General features: G+C 49.7%; 1 protein-coding gene across 1 annotated transcript in view; it reads left to right on the top strand.

Annotated features, from left to right (window-relative positions):
* The window catches only part of Cdc5 (cell division cycle protein 21), a 198326-nt gene that overhangs the window by 33197 nt on the left and 143881 nt on the right, over positions 1 to 21248 (top strand). The window contains exons 5-6 of the mRNA XM_070539319.1: positions 4483 to 4811; positions 9291 to 9608. Of these exons, the coding sequence (XP_070395420.1) occupies positions 4483 to 4811; positions 9291 to 9608 (647 nt within the window). The remainder of the gene's footprint in view (positions 1 to 4482; positions 4812 to 9290; positions 9609 to 21248) is intronic.

The following is a 21248-nucleotide window of genomic DNA, read 5'->3' as shown; positions in this document are numbered from 1 at the left end:
GTGAACTCACCCTTCAAGCATTTATTTTACACCAAAAAACTGCGTAATTTCCGTTTGCTTCTTCGGCACAAGTGACGGCACAACACGCCGCTCCAAAGAAGCTAAATCGTGTAGAGCTCCTTCATCGTCGAGCGAGCCGACGAAACGGCGCATAACGTCCGTTGCGTTCATCACCTCCTTTGCGGAAGGCACGTCACACGGATCTGCCTCACAGGCACCATCATCACCGCCATCGGGATTTTGCACGCTTTCAGCTACTGCTGCATCAGACATTTCTTCTGTAGCCACGGCGGTGTTGTCGGCAAACAAAAAGTCAGTCAGTTCAACGTCGTCGGACACACCACCGTTAGTGCATAGCTCGTTCCACGCTTCGGCCACATCGGACGGAGTAGAAAGGTCTTCCTCCTCCTCCTCGTCGGCACCAGCCCGTGCGTTTTTGGCTATTCCGGTCTTTAAAAAGCAATTCGCGATAACTTCTGCCCTGACCTCTTGCCAGGAGGCAGCAAGCATCTCGACTGCTTGATAAATGTCGATCTTCATCTCCCGTTCCAGACGGATGTCGAGAAGTATCTTCTGGATTAGTCGGCGCCGGTAACAGCATTTAAAACTGTTAATGACCCCTTTGTCCAGGGGCTGTATTAGAGACGTGCAGTTGGCCGGGAAGTAATGCAGTTCGATGTTCGACAGCTGCAGGCCCTCGACGTGGTGTGCCGAGCAATTGTCCAGCAGTAGGCAAACTTTCAGGCCTTGCCGCTTGACGTCCTGGTTAAATTCCTTCAACCACTCAGAAAATATTGGCCGAGTCATCCAAGCTTTGGAATTCGCCACATACTTCACGGGCATACGCTTCGTCCCCTTAAAACACCTGGGACGGGCACTTTTGCCGACAACTAGCGGGACTCGCTTGTCTGTGCCGTCGAGGTTGGCACACAGCAGAATCGTTATGCGGAGCTTGCTCTGCTTTCCACCGCGGCAGTCATCGCCTTTTAACGCTAGCGTGCGGCCCGGAAGCATCTGATAAAATAGAGCCGTCTCGTCGGCATTGTAGACATCAGCCGCCTCGAAGCGACTCAGGATTCCAGGCAGCTCGTCAGCCACCCACGAAGCAGCAGCATCGCTGTCTGCGGAGGCAGATTCGCCGCTGATTACTCTTCCGACGACACCATGCCGGCTCTTAAATCCCTGCAGCCACCCGTTGCTTGCCTTGAAATCATCATGGCCCAAGATACAGGCAAAATCCTTTGCCTTCTGTTGCAAGATCGCACCACTTATGGGTACATTTCTGGCTCTCGTGTCCAAAAACCACGTGAACACTGCCTTGTCCACATCAGTGTATGTGGACAGCTTCAGTCTTTTTTTCTTCGAGCTTGTTCCCGACTCCACTGCGTTTCTGATGCTGTGTTCCGCACTCAAAATCGTTGATAGTGTGCTCGCTGGAATGCTGAAACGGGCGGCAACGTCCTTCTTCTTCTCGCCCGCGGAGACAGCATTTAAAATTGCGAGTTTGTCTTCAAAAGACAGAACTTTTCGTTTTCTGGCAGCAGAACTCATCACGACCAACCGACGACGTAGTTAGAAGCGGAGACGCACGACTACACGCCGACAGGCAGGCCTAGCTCCTCCAAAACAAGTCGGACAAACCAGTACCAGGGCACAGTTGACACACGCACACGTGCAGAACGCAGGACAACACTCAAAGTGGCGAATGCAACGCATCCACAGAGAAAGAAAAAAAAGTGACGCATGTCGTTCGTCATGGAGTGTCGTTCGTCATCGTCCCTCTCCCTTCCCGCGCCCTGGCAATGAAAGAACCGGCTATCAGCGTTGCTTTTCAAGTGAAATCTTACACATAAGTGCGTCTAAGCCGTTGAAACAAATAAAAATCACTAAATAAGAATGCTTGTCCTCAAATCCATACGAAACAAAATAAATCTGAAAGAGAAATCAGCTGCCGATACCAATGCCACCTGGCGTCACGCTAGACAAGCAAAGCCTGAAAAGACTGCTACGTTAGGCACGGAGCGGCGCTAGTTGCCGCCATCATCATCATCATCGCTAACTTTGCTCGGTCGCGGCAATCCCTGGCGTTCGCGTAGCTGCTGGCTCCTTACAATATTAATATTCAATAATCTAGAGCATTTCTTCGGCCGAATTTTCCTTAAAAGTGCAAAACGTAATGACTGATCAGCTTTGGGAGTTCGTTACATCAAGGCTAACCGCCGCAACGCGTTTGTTACATCAAGGTCGAAAATACATGGGCTTCAATGGGGGCAGCGTTGGGGAATTTAAAAACTTCGTTAAATCCAGGAATTCGTTACATATAGGTTCGTTACATCCAGGTTTAATTGTAGCTGCGTGACTACAGCATCGCGTTTCTTCAGTGTTGAGTGCACACCTTGGCAGCACACGTACAAACCATACTTCACTAAGTGCATCTTTCTTATTCTGCATTGAAGGACCAAGATGTCTGGACCACAAAAACAGTACTCGGCTGCTTTCAAGAGAAGGTTTATGTTAGCTTAAGCACAGGACATTGGCAACAGTGCAACCAGGACGTTGGCTCCTGCTTTCACCTTGTTTTCGTTTTGCTCAACATATTGGAAAGCTCACATTTATGGCAATTGCTATTTTACAGCATGATGAGCAAAACGAGAACGAGGTAAAAGCAGGAGCCAACCTTTTGACAAGTGGACTTGTCTTTTTCAACGTCAACATGTCACTCATGATCTTTCATCATGCATGCTCTATACTACTCTATATTCGAGTAATTATATTTTACTTGGCATGTGCAAATACTCGAATGTTAGATTTCAAATTGAATAGTGAACGTTAGAGAATTTCTCAATCTTGCCGTGGGCCTCGGTGTTTGAGAACTCCTTCCCGTCAGTGCCGACTGCAATTGATCCGTGAGTGACATGATGCGCATTCCCCGCTCTTGCCTGCCACGCAGGTTGGCCTTAACGAGCCGACGATAACCCACCTGCCATCTGCTTTCCTGTTTTCTGGAGCAAAACTGGAAAGCAAAACTTTCTAAGCGATAGAAGATTGCCATTAAGCATAGTATGGCCCTATAACAAACCGAAAACCACATTAGGACAACTTCGCTATTTCTTCAGCTTCAGAGGGATTCTATTTGACAGACATTCTATCGCTAGAAAATATTTTCCAGACCTTTGTATACGAACTGAGTTATCAATGTTCGTATAATAATTTGGTGTTCGCTTCAATAAGAGTAGAGCATATTATACAGCTTGATTCATAGGTACCGAAGTTACTGATAGCTAGCAAGAAGGTTATGGTTAAGCAATGTGATCAGCCTCCTGAGCATGTGAAGCACTGTGTTTTTCGCACAATATTTGGAATCGTAAAGGTTTGTGTTAAATTTTCTGATATTTGATATGATATTTGGCTCTCTTTTTTTCTCGATTTGACTTAATATTCCATTCTAAATCTACTGTTTGGTAATTGCAATCCCCTATTTCTAACAGTAGAATGAATGCTGATGCAGTCCTTCTGCCAGGATCACAATAGGCACACCAACTACTCGCATGTGTAAACAACTGATGGTCCAGTGGTTGTGTTTGTTTATCAAACAAGTTTACCAAAGACATGGCATGCCTCTCTCCATCTGGAGTGGCTGGTTGAAATGTTTGCTGCACCTGCTGTCTAGTTGTGAGCATTAGTGAATGAGTGCACCTGAAGAAATCAAAAGTTTGTACAAGGTTGTTGCCCTTTCTTGATGCCCTCAGTTACAATGACAGGTGCACAATTTACCTAGATGCTTAGGGAGCTTTCTTTTAACTGCTGTTCATAAAGTGTCCCTGTTGAGTACACTAAGACGTCATGCTCCCTTTGTTTTTTTATAGTATAAGTGACACATCACTGTTTGGAGCGAGGTGCAGTGACTAGAAGTAGTATTTTCATAGAGTGCAACATGTGCACTTTGCTACAAGGCAGCAGATGCTCTCTTCTTCAAGGAGTTACCTGGCCCTATTGAGAAACGTATCTAGGTTGTGTGTGGCCACTCTAAGGTACAGGCTTAATATTGTTTGTTGTCTTATTGTGCAATCAGTACAACACTGGTCTCTGTTAGATGTACATCCTGCATTGCATTCCATAAACCATATATCTTCTGTATGTTGAAAGCGGTTAAATAATGGCAGCTGTGACTTGTCTCTTCAGAGCACACCAAATGTGCTGCAAAGGTAGTTAAAGACAGCATTCAAGCTTTTATAATGAAACGGGGGACCTCCAATAGGTATAACCAGGCTCCATGATTGCCATCGGAGCCAGTTTCTGCCTGCTGTAAAGCTTTATCGATGTTTTATGTGAACTTGGCAGCATTCTGATATAACCACTCAAAGATGCCCTGGGGGAAACAGCTGGGATGCATCTTATTTTGTTGTTCTCATTGTACAAAGCCGTGGAGTGCCTGAGCATTAATAAAATGAGGGAGGGGGGGGATTCCTCCGTGGTGCGCAGAGCTGGAGATGCTGTCCGAGGCCAGAGCCCGACTGGCCAACACCCAGGGCAAGAAGGCCAAGCGCAAGGCCCGCGAGAAGCAGCTGGAAGAAGCGAGGCGCCTGGCAGCCCTGCAGAAGCGGCGAGAGCTGCGCATGGCTGGCATCACGCTGCCCCCGCGACGACGCAAACGCCATGCCATCGACTACAACAAGGAGATCCCGTTTGAGAAGCGCCCTGCCCCGGGGCTCCACGATACCTCTGAGGAAGTGTACGACCCAGCTGAGACCGACTTCCGGCGCTTGCGGCAGCAGCACCTCGATGGGGAACTGCGCAGCGAGAAGGAAGAGGTGAGAGTTCAGGCCTCCACTCCAAAGGAGAGAGAGCGAAACACGTAAAGGCAGGTAGGTTAACCTGAAGGACGTCCAGCTTGCTACCCTGAATCTTTGTAAAGGATCCACTCCAAAGCGTGGCGAATTCGTAGTCATATCCCAGAAACCGCAGAAGCACCAGACTTGCTTGAATAGAACACAAAACTTAATCTTGCTGAAATCGGTCCCATTGAGTTCATCCTTGGCACAGAGGTAACACTATGGTTGTGCTGTGTGCAGCTGAATACTTTCATTGGCAACAGATTTGATTTGGCAGTCCTGCTAGATGGAGCCGTATTCAGTGTATTGAGCACACACAAAAGCCTCCGTTTATTGAGATGAGGAAGGTGGGGCTGGTGCCAGTATGATATTATAGGCAGCAGAAGTGATGCTGATGATGAGGAGTGATGCTGATGCTGAGAAAAAAGAGAAGGAGCCATGAAAATTCGTCTGTGCAACATCATGCACTTGCCTGGTTGGGAATGAGGTCTGGGGAAACCAAAGTTACCAACGATAATGCGACATCTTGGATCCAACTGGCTCCTCCTTCAAGGACAAGAGGGTGAGGGGTGCATTTCGTGCGCATTATGGTAGCTTGTCAGGCATGCTGGCAAGTTACCGTTTTTCTTTTATTTATTTATTTATTTTTTTAATAAGGCTCATCAACATAGGAGCATGAATGATTCAGCCATTGTTAATTGTTCTTGTTGGCTAAGCGGTGTCAGGCATGGTTCATTATTTTCAGGCCAGACATACGAATTCACTGCGGTGAATCATGCCGTACCAACAGGCCCAGTTGGCTACCCGCGTGTCATTTGTAATTGACAGCAGTGAGCACGGTCTTAGGTAGCGCCAACTTCATGAAACACGCGAACCAAAGGGAGACACACACACACGCACCAAGCACCGCAACTTTCAACTGAAGTTCATTGGAGGAAGACGTTTTTGTACATAATTAACGGAACTACCTAGAAAGCGAACAGTGAAATATATAAGGTAATTCCATGCCTACTGTCCCAACCATAGCGCTCAACAAAAATCATTTGTCTAAAAAAATGACATGTATGTAAGCATTACTTGCACAGTATCTTCCCACAATATTTTGAGCAGAAAAAAATTTTGGGGCATGTCAGGGCCATTTGAATTTCATGAAATGGTGGAAAAGCAGGTGCAAAAAACAAATTTGCCAATAATCTACCATGTTGCGAATTCTCTCAAGATTTGCGTTTCTGCATTATCTGAACATTCTTCTTTCCTTATGAAACAGTTTCACAAAATAGCTTCGTTTTTTTACTCCTTTTGTGCCGATGCAAAAATACAGTAATCCCTCATTATACTGAAGTCAGCGGGACGGCAAAAAAAATTCGTTATAAGTGGTAATTCGATATAAGCGACCACTCGAGAAAAGCTAAAGCAGTCAAGCTTCAATTGCGCCAAAACTGTGAGGAAGTAGAATACAATGTGTTCAGTGTAGCAAAACTTTATTCAGGTGCAGAAAAGGCAGTGAGCTTTGGCTGTTTCAAGTTCTTACCCGGCGCGAGCAACCCCTGCTATAAATTGACCAAGCATTGCACAAGGCCGTGGTCACTGCCCATGAATTCAACCTTATTACTCGGCGAGCGTAGGTACCCCGCATCTGCACCATAGTGGGCACTTCTCATGGCTCTTCGTCCTCATCAGGGCCACCAACAGTGTCAATTAGTATCTCCGCATTCATCGCTCGGGGCAACCACGGGAGCAGCAGCTACGAATGTCTCGAAGTCACCTTCTGTCTCTTAGCCAGCAGTATTATGGACAGCCTTGTACAAATCGCTGCAAGTTTGGTCATCGTCAGGGTCGCTAACGACGGCGCGGGAAAAGCCGGCGTGCGCAGAGCAGTTGACAACCTTCCACTTTTCAAGTCCTTTCCAAGAAAAGTTCAGCAAATGGATTGCACCAAGCAAATGAATGTTGTACCTCTTGCTGGCGTCATGTGCTGTGAGCATGCACTGTGAAAGAGTCTTACGGTACAGCTTCCGGGTGGTATCAATGATGCCCTGATCCATTGGTTGCAGTATTGCGGTTGTGTTTACAGGCAAAAATTCTACAGTGATTGCCTTGAGGTTGTTGATCTTCCTGTGGCTCGGACAATTGTCACTTATGAAAAGCACTTGCCGAATCTTTGCGTCGAACTGTCTGTCCAGAAGGTGCACATAGCCTTCAAAAATAGCAGCGGTCATCCGTGCTCGCTTGTTATTTCTGTAGATGCGTTCCTTGGGAAAGTTGCATTTCGCAAGCACCGCGGCTTCTCCGCCTTACCCAGTATCAACAAGGGAAGTTTGTCTTCGACTTTTGCATGGGCACCAAACAGCACCGTGACACGCTGCTTGCCCTCTTTTCCTCTGGGTGAGGATCTGCCAGCGGTAGTGAATGTGCAATTCGGTAGCATCTTGTAGTACAATGCAGCCTCATCTGACATATTTACTCGATTGTAACGCGCCCTCGATTGTAACGCGCGCCCGTTTCCTGCGAGAAAAAAAAAATAACGCAGACGAGTGTAACGCGCTCATTTGCCATGACCTAAAAAGAAAAGAAAAGTCCTTTACAGCACCGCAGACCTCATTCTTTCTCTCATTTACAACTTTCTCTCATTTGAAAAAAACAAGGATTTACTCCCAGTGCTTTGAAGTTGTGATAAATAAAAAATGTTGCAGTTTTGCCCGAAAGGCAAAGCATCAGTTCTGATAGCAAGTTAGTAGACAACTATACGAAACGTAAGGATAGTAGTTTTATCAGCAGTATATACTTTTAAATATTCACTTACTGGCTATTAACAAGCACGGTGTCACGTGCGCACAAGCAGACATGAACACGTCTCACTCAATGACTGCGGAAACTCTTCATCAGAACGCTGGAGTGAGGAATTGCAGTAGCAGGAGCGAGGGAATCAACCTTTGTGCGGCCTCTCGCATCAAGGCGACCTAAGCGACGAGACCACAGCACGGTGCGCCTAGATGCGTAGACTCTTGTCTCCGTCGATGATCGATTTCAAGATAGGCACCGCGCGGGCGCGCCGTACGTAGCAGCCGCCAGTGTAGAATGCCTCTCCAGTTTGTGCCAGTCCCGCACGCAAGTTTCAGAAACTCCGAACGCACACCCGTGATGCAGCCAGATTTCAGTCCGTCTCCGCACACGTGATCGCTTTCCTTTTAATTGCTACATCATGATGAACTCGGCATGTCTACTTTAAAACGAAACTACTCATTAAGTGGGTACAGTTTAACGAGGTTTTACTGTATTACGAAATAATGTGCCCAGAAAAGCGTGAGGAGCAGGCTTATGTTTAAAAGAGAGTGTTTGAGAGGAAGCTGACTTCGCACTCTGCTTTGCCAGCTCCACACGCACGGCGCACGACTGCAAAACTTGGCAGAGATGTTCACAGCTATCCGTGGACCATGTTTTTTCGCCAAGCCCGAGGGGTGGTTCAGGACACGTTTAAGTGGTGCTAATTTGTCTATGCGACACAGGTGAGACCTGCATGCGCATGCCTGATTTTGTGCTACATTGTGCCCCCACGTTTTCAGAGATGGCACGATTAAGGCAAGCTTTTGGTCGGCCAATTAAGATGCTTTACGACCTTACGAGCAAAAAGGTCATGTGACGGCTGGTGCACATTTCTAAAGCCAGGCAGCATAGTAGGTGGCAAAGCATGCTTACCAGCCAGCTTGGGGCCCTCGTGTGCTTCCATTGATATACAGCAACACCTCAGTGTAGCAAAGTTGAAGGAAGAGCCAAAGTAGTTTGACTATTGATTGCACCAACACATCTGCTAGGCCTGCACAGGCACATATTGCTGCAGAATATCACCCATTGCTCAGACCCTAACCCAATCACCTGACATGCCAGAGATGCATGCACTGCAGTATCTGCTTTAATTTACATTACAAGTGCAGAATATGCTGTTAGAACTTTCCTTGAAATTGTCATCGCTTACACATGCCTTTCTTTTGCCTGCTTGTGCATATAGGCTACCCTGATGGTTGCGGCTTTGGCTTATTAAAAAAAAAATAAAAGGCAACTTCTGCGTTATATATTTGGTTCATGTTTCGCATGTCATGCGTGATATGTTCTTGAGCGAGCAATTTCTAAAAAATGGGAAACCAGAGTAATTTTTATTAAATAATCTCAAGATTTGTGCAAATACAATGAATGAAAGAAAACTCATGCAATACAGAAAGCAGGCTCAATGTAGGGCTTACATTTGCCATGCTACCTGGCTTACTAGTGAAGTGTTTTACCAACTCAAACTCTTAGCTGCTGCATAGCTGATCACCAAGCGCAGTGTTGGCAGCAGCAGTGTTTGATCGTGTGTACCTCAACCGCACTTCAAGCAAACTCGTTGATCGTAGCAGCACTTTGTGAGCTCCTCAGATCGGAGCGTGTGAGGTGGTTGAGAGCCGCTTTGTCTGTCCTGTGCAGCGCGAGCGCCGCAAGGACAAGCAGAAGCTGAAGCAGCGCAAGGAAAACGACCTGCCCCCATCACTTTTGTCGGCGGAACCTGTGCGCAAGCGCAGCAAGCTCGTGCTGCCAGAGCCGCAGATCTCGGAGCAGGAACTCGAGCAAGTGGTGAAGCTGGGCCGCGCTAGTGAGACTGCTCGTGAGGCCGCCCAGGAGGCAGGCCATCAGGCTTCGGACACCCTGCTGGCCGACTACAGCCTCACGCCTGGTGCAGCCGCCGCCGCTGGGGCTCTGCGGACACCCAGGGCGCCTGCTCTCAGCCGTGACACCATACTGCAGGTGGGCATTCCATTTTGGTTCATTTAGTGTGACCCCACATCATGTTCGGAAGTCACTGTGAGCAAAAAGTGCTTCCTTATTTGGATACAATTGGGTGTACCTTTGCTCCTACGTGATGACTTTTTTGCCAGCAAACAAGAGCATTGCGGTGTGGAATTGTGCTTACAGAACAAAACATTCTGCACCATGGTCGTCACATACACTCAAGTGGTCACGACACTGCATGGGTGTGTAGTTGTTATCATTCAGATTCTTGCTGGTAAATGCAGTCACTATTTTACCTTCCTGTTTTACCTCCCTGTTTTACCTTACCCGGTACCAAATTAAGGAGAGGTCTATAGGGGCTTAGCCCTGGGCCCCAACTTCTGACAGTTGGGGAAAGTAGGCCATTCTATTAGGTCCCGTTTATTTATCCGGCCATGCCCATTTTGCAAGTTGTGGCCAGCATCAGCTGCCTATGTGAGCACTTATTTTGCCCTTTCAGTGCCCATATTTTTCTCGGATATTACAAAACCAGCACAACAGCTTATTTTCGTTTATTCTGAAGGAAAAAATGACAGATAATGGTAAATGCACTCTAGTATGGCCCCCACATTCCTATCTTCTTTCTCTTTGTCTTGCCTAGCTTCGTTCTGACGTGCACGCTTCCGTGATAGCGCCGCCGTGTCAGGCAAAATGAAAAAAAAAAAAAACTACTATAAACATACGTCAGATGGCAGAAACTTGCAAGAGTGGTCCATGCACTACGGCGCAAATGGACAATTGCAGCAGTGCACAAAGTCCGGGAGCCGCCTCTCCAATTGGCAGGTGCCCACTTTGCGCACCTGCTGACGCCCACAAAGGGGCACATTCCACAGCCCACTAACAAAAACCCAGACTGAGCAAACCCAGAGAGGTGAGAAAATATGTTTCTATAAAAGCAGATAGCGAAACTCATAGCTCGCCAACTTCGTGTTACTGCGCACATCTGACTGGAGAACGTGCCAGTACATCAGTAGCACTGAAAGGGCCAAATGCAATGAAATGTTGGGCCACGTAAGAAGCTAGCCTACTATGGTGATGATGAAAAACTTTATTAAAAAGGGCATGGGTTCTAAAAATTGTTTTTTTTTTTATTTTTTAGCCCAATCTGCACTAAACTTCACTGTATTGATCAATTTCTCACGCTGATTTCAAATGTATAATTACTGTATTTACTCAATTCTACCGCGCCCTCGATTATAAGGCGCATTCGTTTTTCATTACCAAAGAAAAGGGGAAAAAAAAGAACCGCCCTTGATTGTAACGCGCACCCATTTGCCGTGACCTAAAGAAAGAAAAATCCTTTACAATACTGCGTTGCTCATTCTTTCATACGTAAATACAACTTTCTCTAATTTGGAAAAAACATACATTTACTCCCAATACACTAAAGTTACGATAAATAAAAAAAGTCGCAGTTTCGCGCGAAACGCAAAGCATCGATTACACTAGCAAATTAGTAGACAGCTATATGAAAAGTAAGGATAGTAGTTTTATTGGCCATATAATATTTTTAAACATTCGCTTACTAACTAAATTAACAAGCATAAGCATGGTGTCACACGCACACAAGCATGAACACGCCTCACTCAATGACTGCGGAAACTCTTTAAATGCTGGAGTGAGGAAGGGCGGTAGCAGGAGCGAGGGAAGTGGCCTTTGGGCAGTCTCTCACTTCAACGCGAACTAAGCGACGAGAACACAGCACAGTGCACCCAGATGTGTCGACTCTTGACTCCGTTGCAGATCGCTTTCAAGACGGTCCCCGCGCGGCCGTGCCGTGCGTAGCAGCCGCTGGTGTAGAATGCCTCTCCTGTTTGCACCAGTGCTGCACCAACTCCGAACGTTTGTAATGCAGCCCGATTTCCGTCCGTCTCCGCACACGTCATCACTTTCCTTTTAATTGCGCCATCATGATGAACTCTGCGTGTGTTCGCAGTCAGCACTTCCATGCTGATAGAGCAAACGCAGAAAACGGGAAGACAGACAGTGCACTAACCTAAGCCATAGGAAGCATTGCCTAAGCACACGTACTGCAGCACGTGGAGGAAGCTGCGGCAGCTAGGCTCGAAGCATGTACGTAGCGGCCGTTTTGAAATGCGGATGGCGATATGGTAGCGCAGATTTAGGCTCGTACCCAATTCTAATGCATGCGCAATTTTTGGACCCGTTTTATCCGAAAAAAAGTGCGTGTTAGATTTTAGTAAATGCGGTAGTGTTTTGATGGCTACTCTGGTTCAGAAAGTATTAATGTCTGAAAATAAATTTAATGGGTACCGTATTTACAGGATTGTAAGTCGACCTATTTTTTTTTATTTGAAGACCTAAGTGGGGGGTGGTCAACTTACAATTAAAACCAAAACATGGCACTACCAAAAAAAGAAGCGAGACCAATGAGATATCAGGGGAGCTGCAATGTAGTTACAATTTTATGTTTGCTCTATGGCCCTACCCATAGTTTTCGCTATCCTGTGCGTTCGTTCGCTATTCAGAAGGGTTTTTCAACATTTTTTAGGGTTTTACAGTGCACGCAACGCTCATGGGGGGTGTCGATAGTCAATTGAAGTGCCGTTGTTCTATTCGCAGCGGCACTCCCAGAACGGCGGTGCTTGCAAGGACTATTGATAGTTCATGGAAGAGCAGACGCCGCTCACGTGTTTCTATTTCCCTGTAGCTTATATAGGTGTTCTGTGGTAGCTTTTAGTTTGACACGTTCGACTCGACTGCCGGCTACGTGCTACTTCCATGCTTCCTCAGTCGTCATGAGTGCTCCAGGCCCACTAAACATTCGGCCCTCATTCACAGCAGCATTCAACAGGGCTGCCATCCTTCACGCCGAAGAGAGACAAACAACTTCATTTAGTCGCCTGCAGAACGACACCATGACTAAATGGCGCCGTGACACGGGCCCTAACGTCTTCTCAGCGGGTGGTCTCCACTCAACTCCAACGCGTGTTACTCCCGCGGTCGGTCGCCCTGAGGGGCAAGTCGTTTTGTCGGTTTCGCTCGGCCTTTGTCTTTCGAGAGCCGCCAAGACCTGCTGGACGGCCCAGGTTTGGCTTTCCTGGTCGTAGCATTCCGCCGCAGCCGCGAGTCGTGGCGGAATCGTACTTGTTGAAGCTTCGTCGGGGTACTTGGTGCAATCCCATAGAATGTGCATCAGGGTGGCCCTCTCCCGCTGGCACGCGCGGCACACATCACTCACGTATAATTTCGAGTATAGATTACCGTATAATGCGGAATATAGGTCGAGGCGGAATATAGGTCGACCCCCTTACATTGACGCAAAGAAGTCAACATAAAAATTATAAGGCACAAAACTTTGTTTTATTTAGTGGTGCCGCCAGAGTCGTCACCTGCTCATTCGTCTGAGCTGTCTGAACTCTCGTCTGAAGACAACTGCTTTTCGCTGGCTGCGTCCCATAACATGTCATCCTCGGTGCCGTCCAAGGAGTTGCTAATGCAACACTTCTTGAATGCCCGCACCACCATATCGTCGGGCAGCGAGCACCAAGCCTGCGACACCCATGTGGCCACAGTGGCGAGAGGCGGCCTGCGCAGCCGGCCGGTTGGAGTCGTTGCGTTGTCGCCGGCCATCCACTGATTATATTGTTCACGGACACGGTCTTTAAAGGGCTTGTTGAGCACGACATCCAGAGGCTGAAGGGTTGAGGTCATGCCTCCCGGAATGACGGCGAGTTCCGTCCTCCCGTCGCGGAGTGCCTGCTTCACACCTGCTGTCAAGTGCCCGCGAAAGGCATCCAAGACGAGCATGCTCGGACACCGCAGGAGTGCGCCAGGTCGCCGATTCCAGGCGGTCTTAATCCAATTGAGCTTGAGGGCCTCGTCCATATAGCCCTTTTCATTCACGCGAACAACAACATGCCGTGGGAAAACCTCTTTCGGCAGCGTCTTCCTCTTGAATATTATGTACGGAGGCAGCTTTCTGCCGTCTGCAGTACACGCGAGCATCACCGTGAAGCGCGAATGCTCGTTCCCCGTAGAAAGAAGCTTGACTTCTTTTGCGCCGCGTTCGCACACTGTGGTGGGCGGCGGCATGTCGAACCACACCGGCGTTTCATCAGCGTTGCTGATCTGTCCCAACATGTAGCCATGCTGCTGCCGGAGACGGATAACATAGCGCTGGAATTCGACCAGCTTGTCCTCGTATGCCAATGGCAGCTTCTGGCAGATTGATGTGCGCCGTCGAAGTGCAAATACTTTGCATCGCATGAAGCGACGAACCCAATAAATGGAGCCCTTGAATTGTTCCTTGGGCAGTCCGGATTCTCTGGCGATCTCAATAGGTTTGATGCGGATGAGTTCCGCTGTCACTGGCAATCATCTGGCACGATGCTCGCGGACGAAATCCGCCACCTTGTCTTCGAGCTCCGGGTGCACCGCGCGGCGCCCGCGAAAGGACGTCTTCCGCGCGTTGCAGGCAGACAGCTTGACTTTCTGCGTTCGCCAGTACCGGACGCTTTTTTCCGACACGCCGAATTGCCGCTGGGCAGACATGTTCCCATGCATTTCAGCATATTCGATTACTTTCTTCTTGAACGCCGCGGTGAACTGACGTCGAGTGCTCGTACTCATTTTGCGGGTTGTCGGGAAATTTAGCTACGCCAGGAACGATCGCTGCCCAAAAGGGAAGGTGGCGTCGGTCCAACTGCGTAGGCTGCGTCGGTCACCAAGGAGGCGATAACGATGCGGATGCCGAAAGGTCTGCACTCCTACATGTTGCCAGACGACTATTCATGTTGTGCCAAGGGCCGGTATATAAGTCGAGGGGTGACCATTTAGTAATGTTTTTTGGAAAAAACCTCCACCTATATTCCGCACTATACGGTAGTCATTAACACTGGGGTGGGTAAGGAACCAGTTAGCAATTTTCTGAACAGCACCGCCTCTGCTCGGCTCAGCCCCGGGTGCGGGGGTGGGAAAGTCCTTCGAGCCAGGCGGTGGAATTGTGTAAGTTCGTTGAACGTCGTCATGCGGTCTTTGGCACTACACCACGTTGGACGGTCGGTTGCAGCAGCGCAGTTGGTTAGCGCTCGCACCACTGTGTGTGCCGTCTCGTTGAGGTTATCATGCTTCTCCGACGCATTGCTGAAGAAACAAATAACTTCGCAGTGGGCCGCAAGTTCGATATTTCTGAACGGTTGGTGCAACAGGGGCAACTGCAGTGAAGCAAAATTTTCACCTGTGAGGGCAATTTCCCACGGGCTGAAGTCGGGACGCTTTCCGGAGCTGTAGATGAAGCTTGCGGGGTACGTCGCTGAAGTGCGTGATCGCTCCCTACCAGTGAAGTGCGACATGGTCATGGAACAAGCCCGGATCTTCACCTTTGAGGACTTGCTTCGCCGTAGGCGGGACCAGGGTCTCTGTGGGAACAGCCAGGGGGTGATTTCCACATGACGTGAGGCCCGCTGATGCTCCTGGCAGATTTGGCAGCTCTGGACCATTTGAGCGATGTCTTGGTCCAGGCCAGGCCACAAAACATGGGACTGGGCCACCATCTTGTTCTTTTGCACGCTAGGATGACCCGCCTGCAGCAACTGCAGGACTCTGGAGCAGAGACTTTTGTGGTATCACCACCTTGGAACCCCACAGTAGGCAGCCCTGCTGCAAGCTCAGCTCGGCGGCCTTGTGGCTATAGGCCTGTTGAACCAATTCATCCCCACGGGACACCGCCTTGACCACCTGAGACAGGACTGGGTCCTGGCTGGTCGCTTGCAATGCCACAGATCTGGAGAGCACCTCCATGTACGCTTGCTCCAGCATGAACACTTCCGCAGGTTCTGGAACGGCATCGGGCACCTCAGGCAGGTCAGGCATCTCTGGCAGCTCAGAGCATCAGCAGGTACCAGATTCTTTCCCAGATGGTAAACCAGCTGGTAACTGTAAGCTGCCAATCTCAAGGCCCAGCGTACCACTCGAGGTGATGCCTGCACGGGAACTGCCCTGTCAGGCCCCAGCAGCCCCAATAGCGGCTTTTGATCCATGACTGCCTTGAACTTCCGGCCCCACAGATACTGGTGGAAGCGTTCGACACCGAACATGAGGGCCAGGCCTTCCGTGTCCAGCTGGCTGTAGCATTGCTCTGCAGCATGAAGCCGACGTGAAGCAAACAACGCAGGGTGTTCCTGGCCATTCTTGTCCCTGTGTGCCAGGATGGTTTCCACACCGTACGGCGACGCATCTCTGATTAGGATGACAGGCTTGGCAGGATCGAAGTGTACCAGCACTGGAGCTTTTGTGATTAGCTCCTTGCTGTGCTGGAAGGCCCGGTCCTGCTCCTTCTTCCATACCCATTGCTGACCATCTCAAAGCAGAAGATGGAGCGGCTGTGGATGCGGAGCAGCTGCTGATGCTTCGACAGGTTCGGTAGAAAACTCCTGTAGAAGTTGATGATGCTGAGGTGGCTCTGAAGCTCCTTCTTGTTCTGGGGCTTAGGCGCCTTGAGCACGGCATCAACTTTGCTGGGAGCCGGGACTAGGCCAGCCTGGGAAATGACATGTCCCAAGTACTCAACACTGGGGTCTAGCAAAATGCACTTTTCCAGCTTGAGCTTGAGGCCGGCATCCTGCAGTCGTGCCAGGATGTTGTGCAGGTTTTGCAGGTTGTCCCCATCGTCGCTGGCAGTAACCAGGATGTCATCCAAGTACACCGCCACATGCCTCATGCCCCTGAAGAGGTTGTCCATCTCCCTCTGAAATATGGCTGGGGCTGAAGCCACTCCAAACGGTAAGCGCGTGTACTGGAAGAGCCCCAAAATTGTCGATATTGTGACATAGTTCCGGGAGGCATCCTGGAGCACCAGCTGCTGGTAAGCATCTCCGAGGTCGAGCTTGTGAACTTCTGTCCACCGGACAACGCTGACCAGAGATCTTCAATCCGAGGCAAGGGGTACTTCTCGACGGTAGCGACAGGTTGACGGTAACCTTGAAATCCCCGCAGATCCTGACACTGCCATTTCGCTTGAGAACTGGTACAGTGAGAGCGGCCCATTCAGACATGTTGACAGGCACCAGGATGCCCTCTTGCCGTAACCGTTGCAGCTCTTGGGTGACCTCGTCCTTCAGGGTGAATGGCAGTGGGCGAGGCTTGAAAAAACATGGCTGAGCTTCCTCAGGTACATAGATGGCAGCTGTCGTGCTGGCAGATGCGCTCGCCCCTGGCTAGAATGGGGACTTGAACTTGGTCAGGAGGCTGGGGACGTCTTTTACCACATGCAGGCTGGCTTCCTGGTACTCTGGCAGACAAACGCCCAGTGCATGAATCCAGTTTCGCCCCAGCAGCGTCGGCAACTATCCCTTGGTTAAGTAAAGGGTAAGGGCTGCCTCCCTGTCGCCAAAGCGAATACTGACCTATGCCTGACCCTGGACCTGGAAGAGCTGCCTGGAGTAGCTACGCAGCATCACGCCCGAAGCCTTGACGGACACGCCAGAGAAAGTACACTTGAACAGTTTCCCGGCCATTACCAACATGCTGGCCCCTGTGTGCAGCTCCACGGAAATGGGGTGCCCGCAGATTTTGACGGCAAGTACGTACGGCGGCACAGACGACGATACAAAGCCTGTGTGCCACATGTAAAAAATCGGCGAGTCCTCGGCCACGGCGTGGAGCCTGGCCACGGAAGAACTTGAGCCTGCTGCCGCACGCCCCTCCCGCGTACCCTTGCGACGGCTACCCTGGTTGCGGGCTTGTGTGGTACCTTGGCTTGAACCAGGCTGCTGCTGCTGTCCGCTGTTCGTCCACCCCCTTCGGCATACCCGTCCCAGGTGCCCAGTTTTCCCACACTTGAAGCATTGTGCTTGAGAGAACTGGCACTGTGAGGGGGAGTGGACAGCACTACAGTGACTGCAGGTGCTGACGGTCAGTATGGCCCTTTGTCGCCAACTTGTTGACCGCCGCTTCAGCCGATGGTGAGCCAGTCGCACGGGCAATCTCGCCAGTGTCCTTGGCGGCAGTTTCCATTGCCAGCGCTGCCTTAACGGCATCGTCCAGCAAGGGGTTGGGAAGCTCCAGGAGTCGTGTCTGCATGGCGGGGTTGTTGATGCCGCAGACGAAACAGTCCTGGAGCAGCAAGTCCAGCTGGTCCCCGAAAACGCAGAAACTCGCTAACCCTCGTAGCGCAGCAACAAGCGTCCTGAGGGTCTCTCCTTCTCGGCGGCTCCAGTTGAAGCAGAAACGCTCCATTAGTGTGGATAGTGCTGGGTTGAAATGCGAGCGCGGTATGGCAAGCAGCTCGCCCAGCGTCTTAACATGCGGCGTGGCTGGCTTGAGAAGGTCGAGCAGGAGACTGAAGACATGGGTCCCGCAGCTGGCCAGGAAAACGTCACGCTGTTTGGCCTCGGGTGTGTCGTTTGCTTGGAAGAACACGTGGACTTGTTCCTCGTAAACTGTCCAGGCAGACCCATCTCCCTCGAACAGTTCGAGCCTTCTGTACAGCGACATGGCGCCAGCAACAGGGGGCGGTGTTTCGCCTCCCGGGGCGGCGGCGGATGATCCATGAGTACTCATCGCCATTGTCACGATCCACTCGGGTTCGTGAACAAGGGAGGGCTCGAGGCACCCTTTGTTAGACAGACGCTCCGCAGCATGGTGGTGATGAAGATGACTGACCGTCGAGCAGCTGTGCTCGCCAGTGTTTATAGCGGTGCGGTGACCAATGTTGCCTACTGAGTCTTGCGGGCCAATGAAGATTATGCCGGAGGGGGCGTCACATGCTTGTTACACTTAGATATAGTGTTTTTTTTGGGGGGGGGGAATGTGTTCAGAAAGTAGGCAGTTCAGGGCGAGAATTGCTAATAGTTGCTGCATTTAGTATTTTTGTTCCATTTTTCACTGAAAAGTTCGCGTCACATTTGGGAAGTCAATACTGAAAAGTTAGTCAGACTTTAGCTTTGTACGTTTCCAAGCCGCTCCCTTGGGGAACTTAAGATTGCAAGAACTGCAGCGGGAACGGCAGTTCATCGGCGTATGCAGCAGAATTGCATCGGTGGTACAGTGCTAACACACGCTTTTATTAACCCATGCGTTTGGTGACTTCATGGACTAGTGTACACGTTTCCATCAATAAATTCGTAATTACTCTTCGTGAGGTGACTTTGACTGCACTTATTTGGCAATGTCACATGTATTCATCGGCAGAAAAGTCGCAACATCATATGCAGACATTGCACCATGCGGATTTGTTTGATATAAGTCTGCACTAACGACGAGTGCTTATTATTGAGGTACAAAAGCAACATTATGGCAAGGGTAGAATTTTAAAAAGAATGATAGAGACATCGCATTACTTAACAAAATTTATCGGCTAGTTAACATGAGCTTCACTTCATGTAAATCGGGTTCATGGCGTTTGTCTGCGGGAACCACCTGGCACGTATGTGGACCATGTTGTCCCAAACACCGGTAACATTGTGTTCATACCCGCTCCCAGAGAGATCAGCATCTTCCCTACAGCTGTCACTGCAGAAGAAGTAGCCTGGCACCCGAACAAAGGAGAAATCGCAGCCACGAATTTCAGCCATCCTTGCTGCAAAGGGTTGTCGTCTGCTACTGCTCCCACGCGTACTGTTGGAAGCGCCCGCTAGGTGGCTATCAGTGGCGCCTGTACAGGCGGTGTGCTAGGCGTATACATTAGAACCCCGCTGTTACGTTCCTCACTGCTGCGTTTTCCCAGCTGCTACGTCGTTTTCATCCGGTCCCGGCATAGCTTCCATAGGATACAATGTATAAGGAACCCCGCTGTTACGTAGTAGCTGTGAAAACGTTCCCGCATGGTACGTCGCAACTTAGCACCCCGCACCCGCCTGGGCTAAAGTAGGCAACGCGTTCCAACCACCATTTTGGCTTTTGACGAGTTTTGGCTGAGCTTGGCCTGGGTTGGCTATGGAACTGGCTGCAAGAAGCCGCACGCCAGTTCGAGAAACCGCCACTAAGTGGCCATTCATGAAAAATGCTCTCACTATCATCACTTTGATTACGGTCACCGCATCGTTGTTGGACGTGTCGACTCACGGAGTAAGGAAACTCAGGAGAGGCCCTGACGTCATTCTTTGTGAAGCTAACGTGAAACCAGAAGTTGGCGTTGCTGCGCCTATCGGGCCAGCTCTCCTCTCTTGTTTACATTTCTCCCACGCCACGCTGTGCGCAACCGGGCTGCTCAGACGCGCGCGCTCTGCAGCAATACTAAACAATCGTTAGCACGTCAGCATGATTACGCCAAAGAGGGCAAAATTTCCCGCGGATATTCCTTCGTCCATTGCCATTGCCGTGGCGCGGTGACGACGAGGAGCACGAGCCGCATGATGCCGGTGAGTTGCCAAATCCTAGCTTTGGAGAAGCCATCGCGGCTCTGGACCTCCTCCGCAGGTACGTCGCACCTCACAGCGACGCTGACAGCAATACGGCCTTCCAGGCTATTCAGAAACGTGTGGCGATTGCTAGCGAGCGAAAGAAACGGCAAGCCACCATTATAGACTTTTTTAAGTCCTAAGCGCACTCTGTGGAAATGAATTGTCTATAGTTGAAGCTGCATTTTTTCATTCATTTTTGGAGCTTTCCTCACTGTTGCGTTTTCCCGGTTGTTACGTTTTTTTTGCCCGGTCCGGTGAAAAACGTAAGAACAGGGTTCCACTGTAGTGGGAAGTGATCTTTTTGATTTTGTCTTGCATCAGCCTTCCTTTACCATAAAGTTGCTCACCTTGAGCTTTCCTTTTTCTCCACAAGTGAGCGCAAGGCCGCTCCCATATGCTTATGTACAGGGTTGATACAGTCTTTTTTTTTTGCAAGTTTATTATTTTTTGCACTTTTACTGAATCTTTTGTCAGGGCATGAAATGTTCAGCTATTGCCATCTGAGAGCATAGTCGTGTAGTGAAGCTCATGCTTCTCTAATGACTGCTGGAACTAGTGCAAGGCTGCTTCCACTTCCATCTGGCCAGCCTTAGAATCTGTTTTTCTGGTACAGTGGAGCGTGCTGGATGAGCCAAGCAGCATGCCCTTCCTCATTTTCTTTGGCCCACTGGTGCAACCCAGGCAAGAGTTAGACAGATCAACAGGGTCTATCACGAGACCAGTGCACTTTTCAATTATACAACAATGTGGGAGCTATGACCGCGAGTCAACCAGCTGCCATCATAGATAACATCAACCTTTCCTGGTGGTTTGCCGAACCCCACGTACAATTCTTTGACGTAAGCAATGCTAGCGGCCTCACACTCGGTAGCAGTCACACTGCAGGCTTCTACCATAGCCTTCATGTGTCCCTGGTAAGTCTTGTAGTGCACGCCACAATGCAAAACGTTCATAGTGGCGAAAAAGTCTGACAGAGCCGTTGCTCCCTCGCCGATGCTGCTGATGGCCTTCGTTGCATGCAAGTTCAATTTGAAAGGCCCTACTTTGGCACCAGCCTCACCGGCTACCCTCGGAGACGAGAAACGCTCCTCAGACAAGTCGCAACTGCGATAAGAGAGCACGAGCTTCGAACACATCCCAAAGTCTCTACTTTCTGCCTTCAACAAGGTCATGCATTTTGTGCCGCACTCTGGTAAGGCGCAATCCCAAACAACATGCTTATCTTGGCTAAGTTCACAATGACAAATTCGGT

Source organism: Dermacentor albipictus, chromosome 5 (assembly GCF_038994185.2).
Source record: "Dermacentor albipictus isolate Rhodes 1998 colony chromosome 5, USDA_Dalb.pri_finalv2, whole genome shotgun sequence".
Lineage (NCBI taxonomy): Eukaryota > Metazoa > Arthropoda > Arachnida > Ixodida > Ixodidae > Dermacentor > Dermacentor albipictus.
The sequence above is the reverse complement of the archived record's forward strand: the minus strand, read 5'-3'. Positions and strand labels throughout refer to the sequence as shown.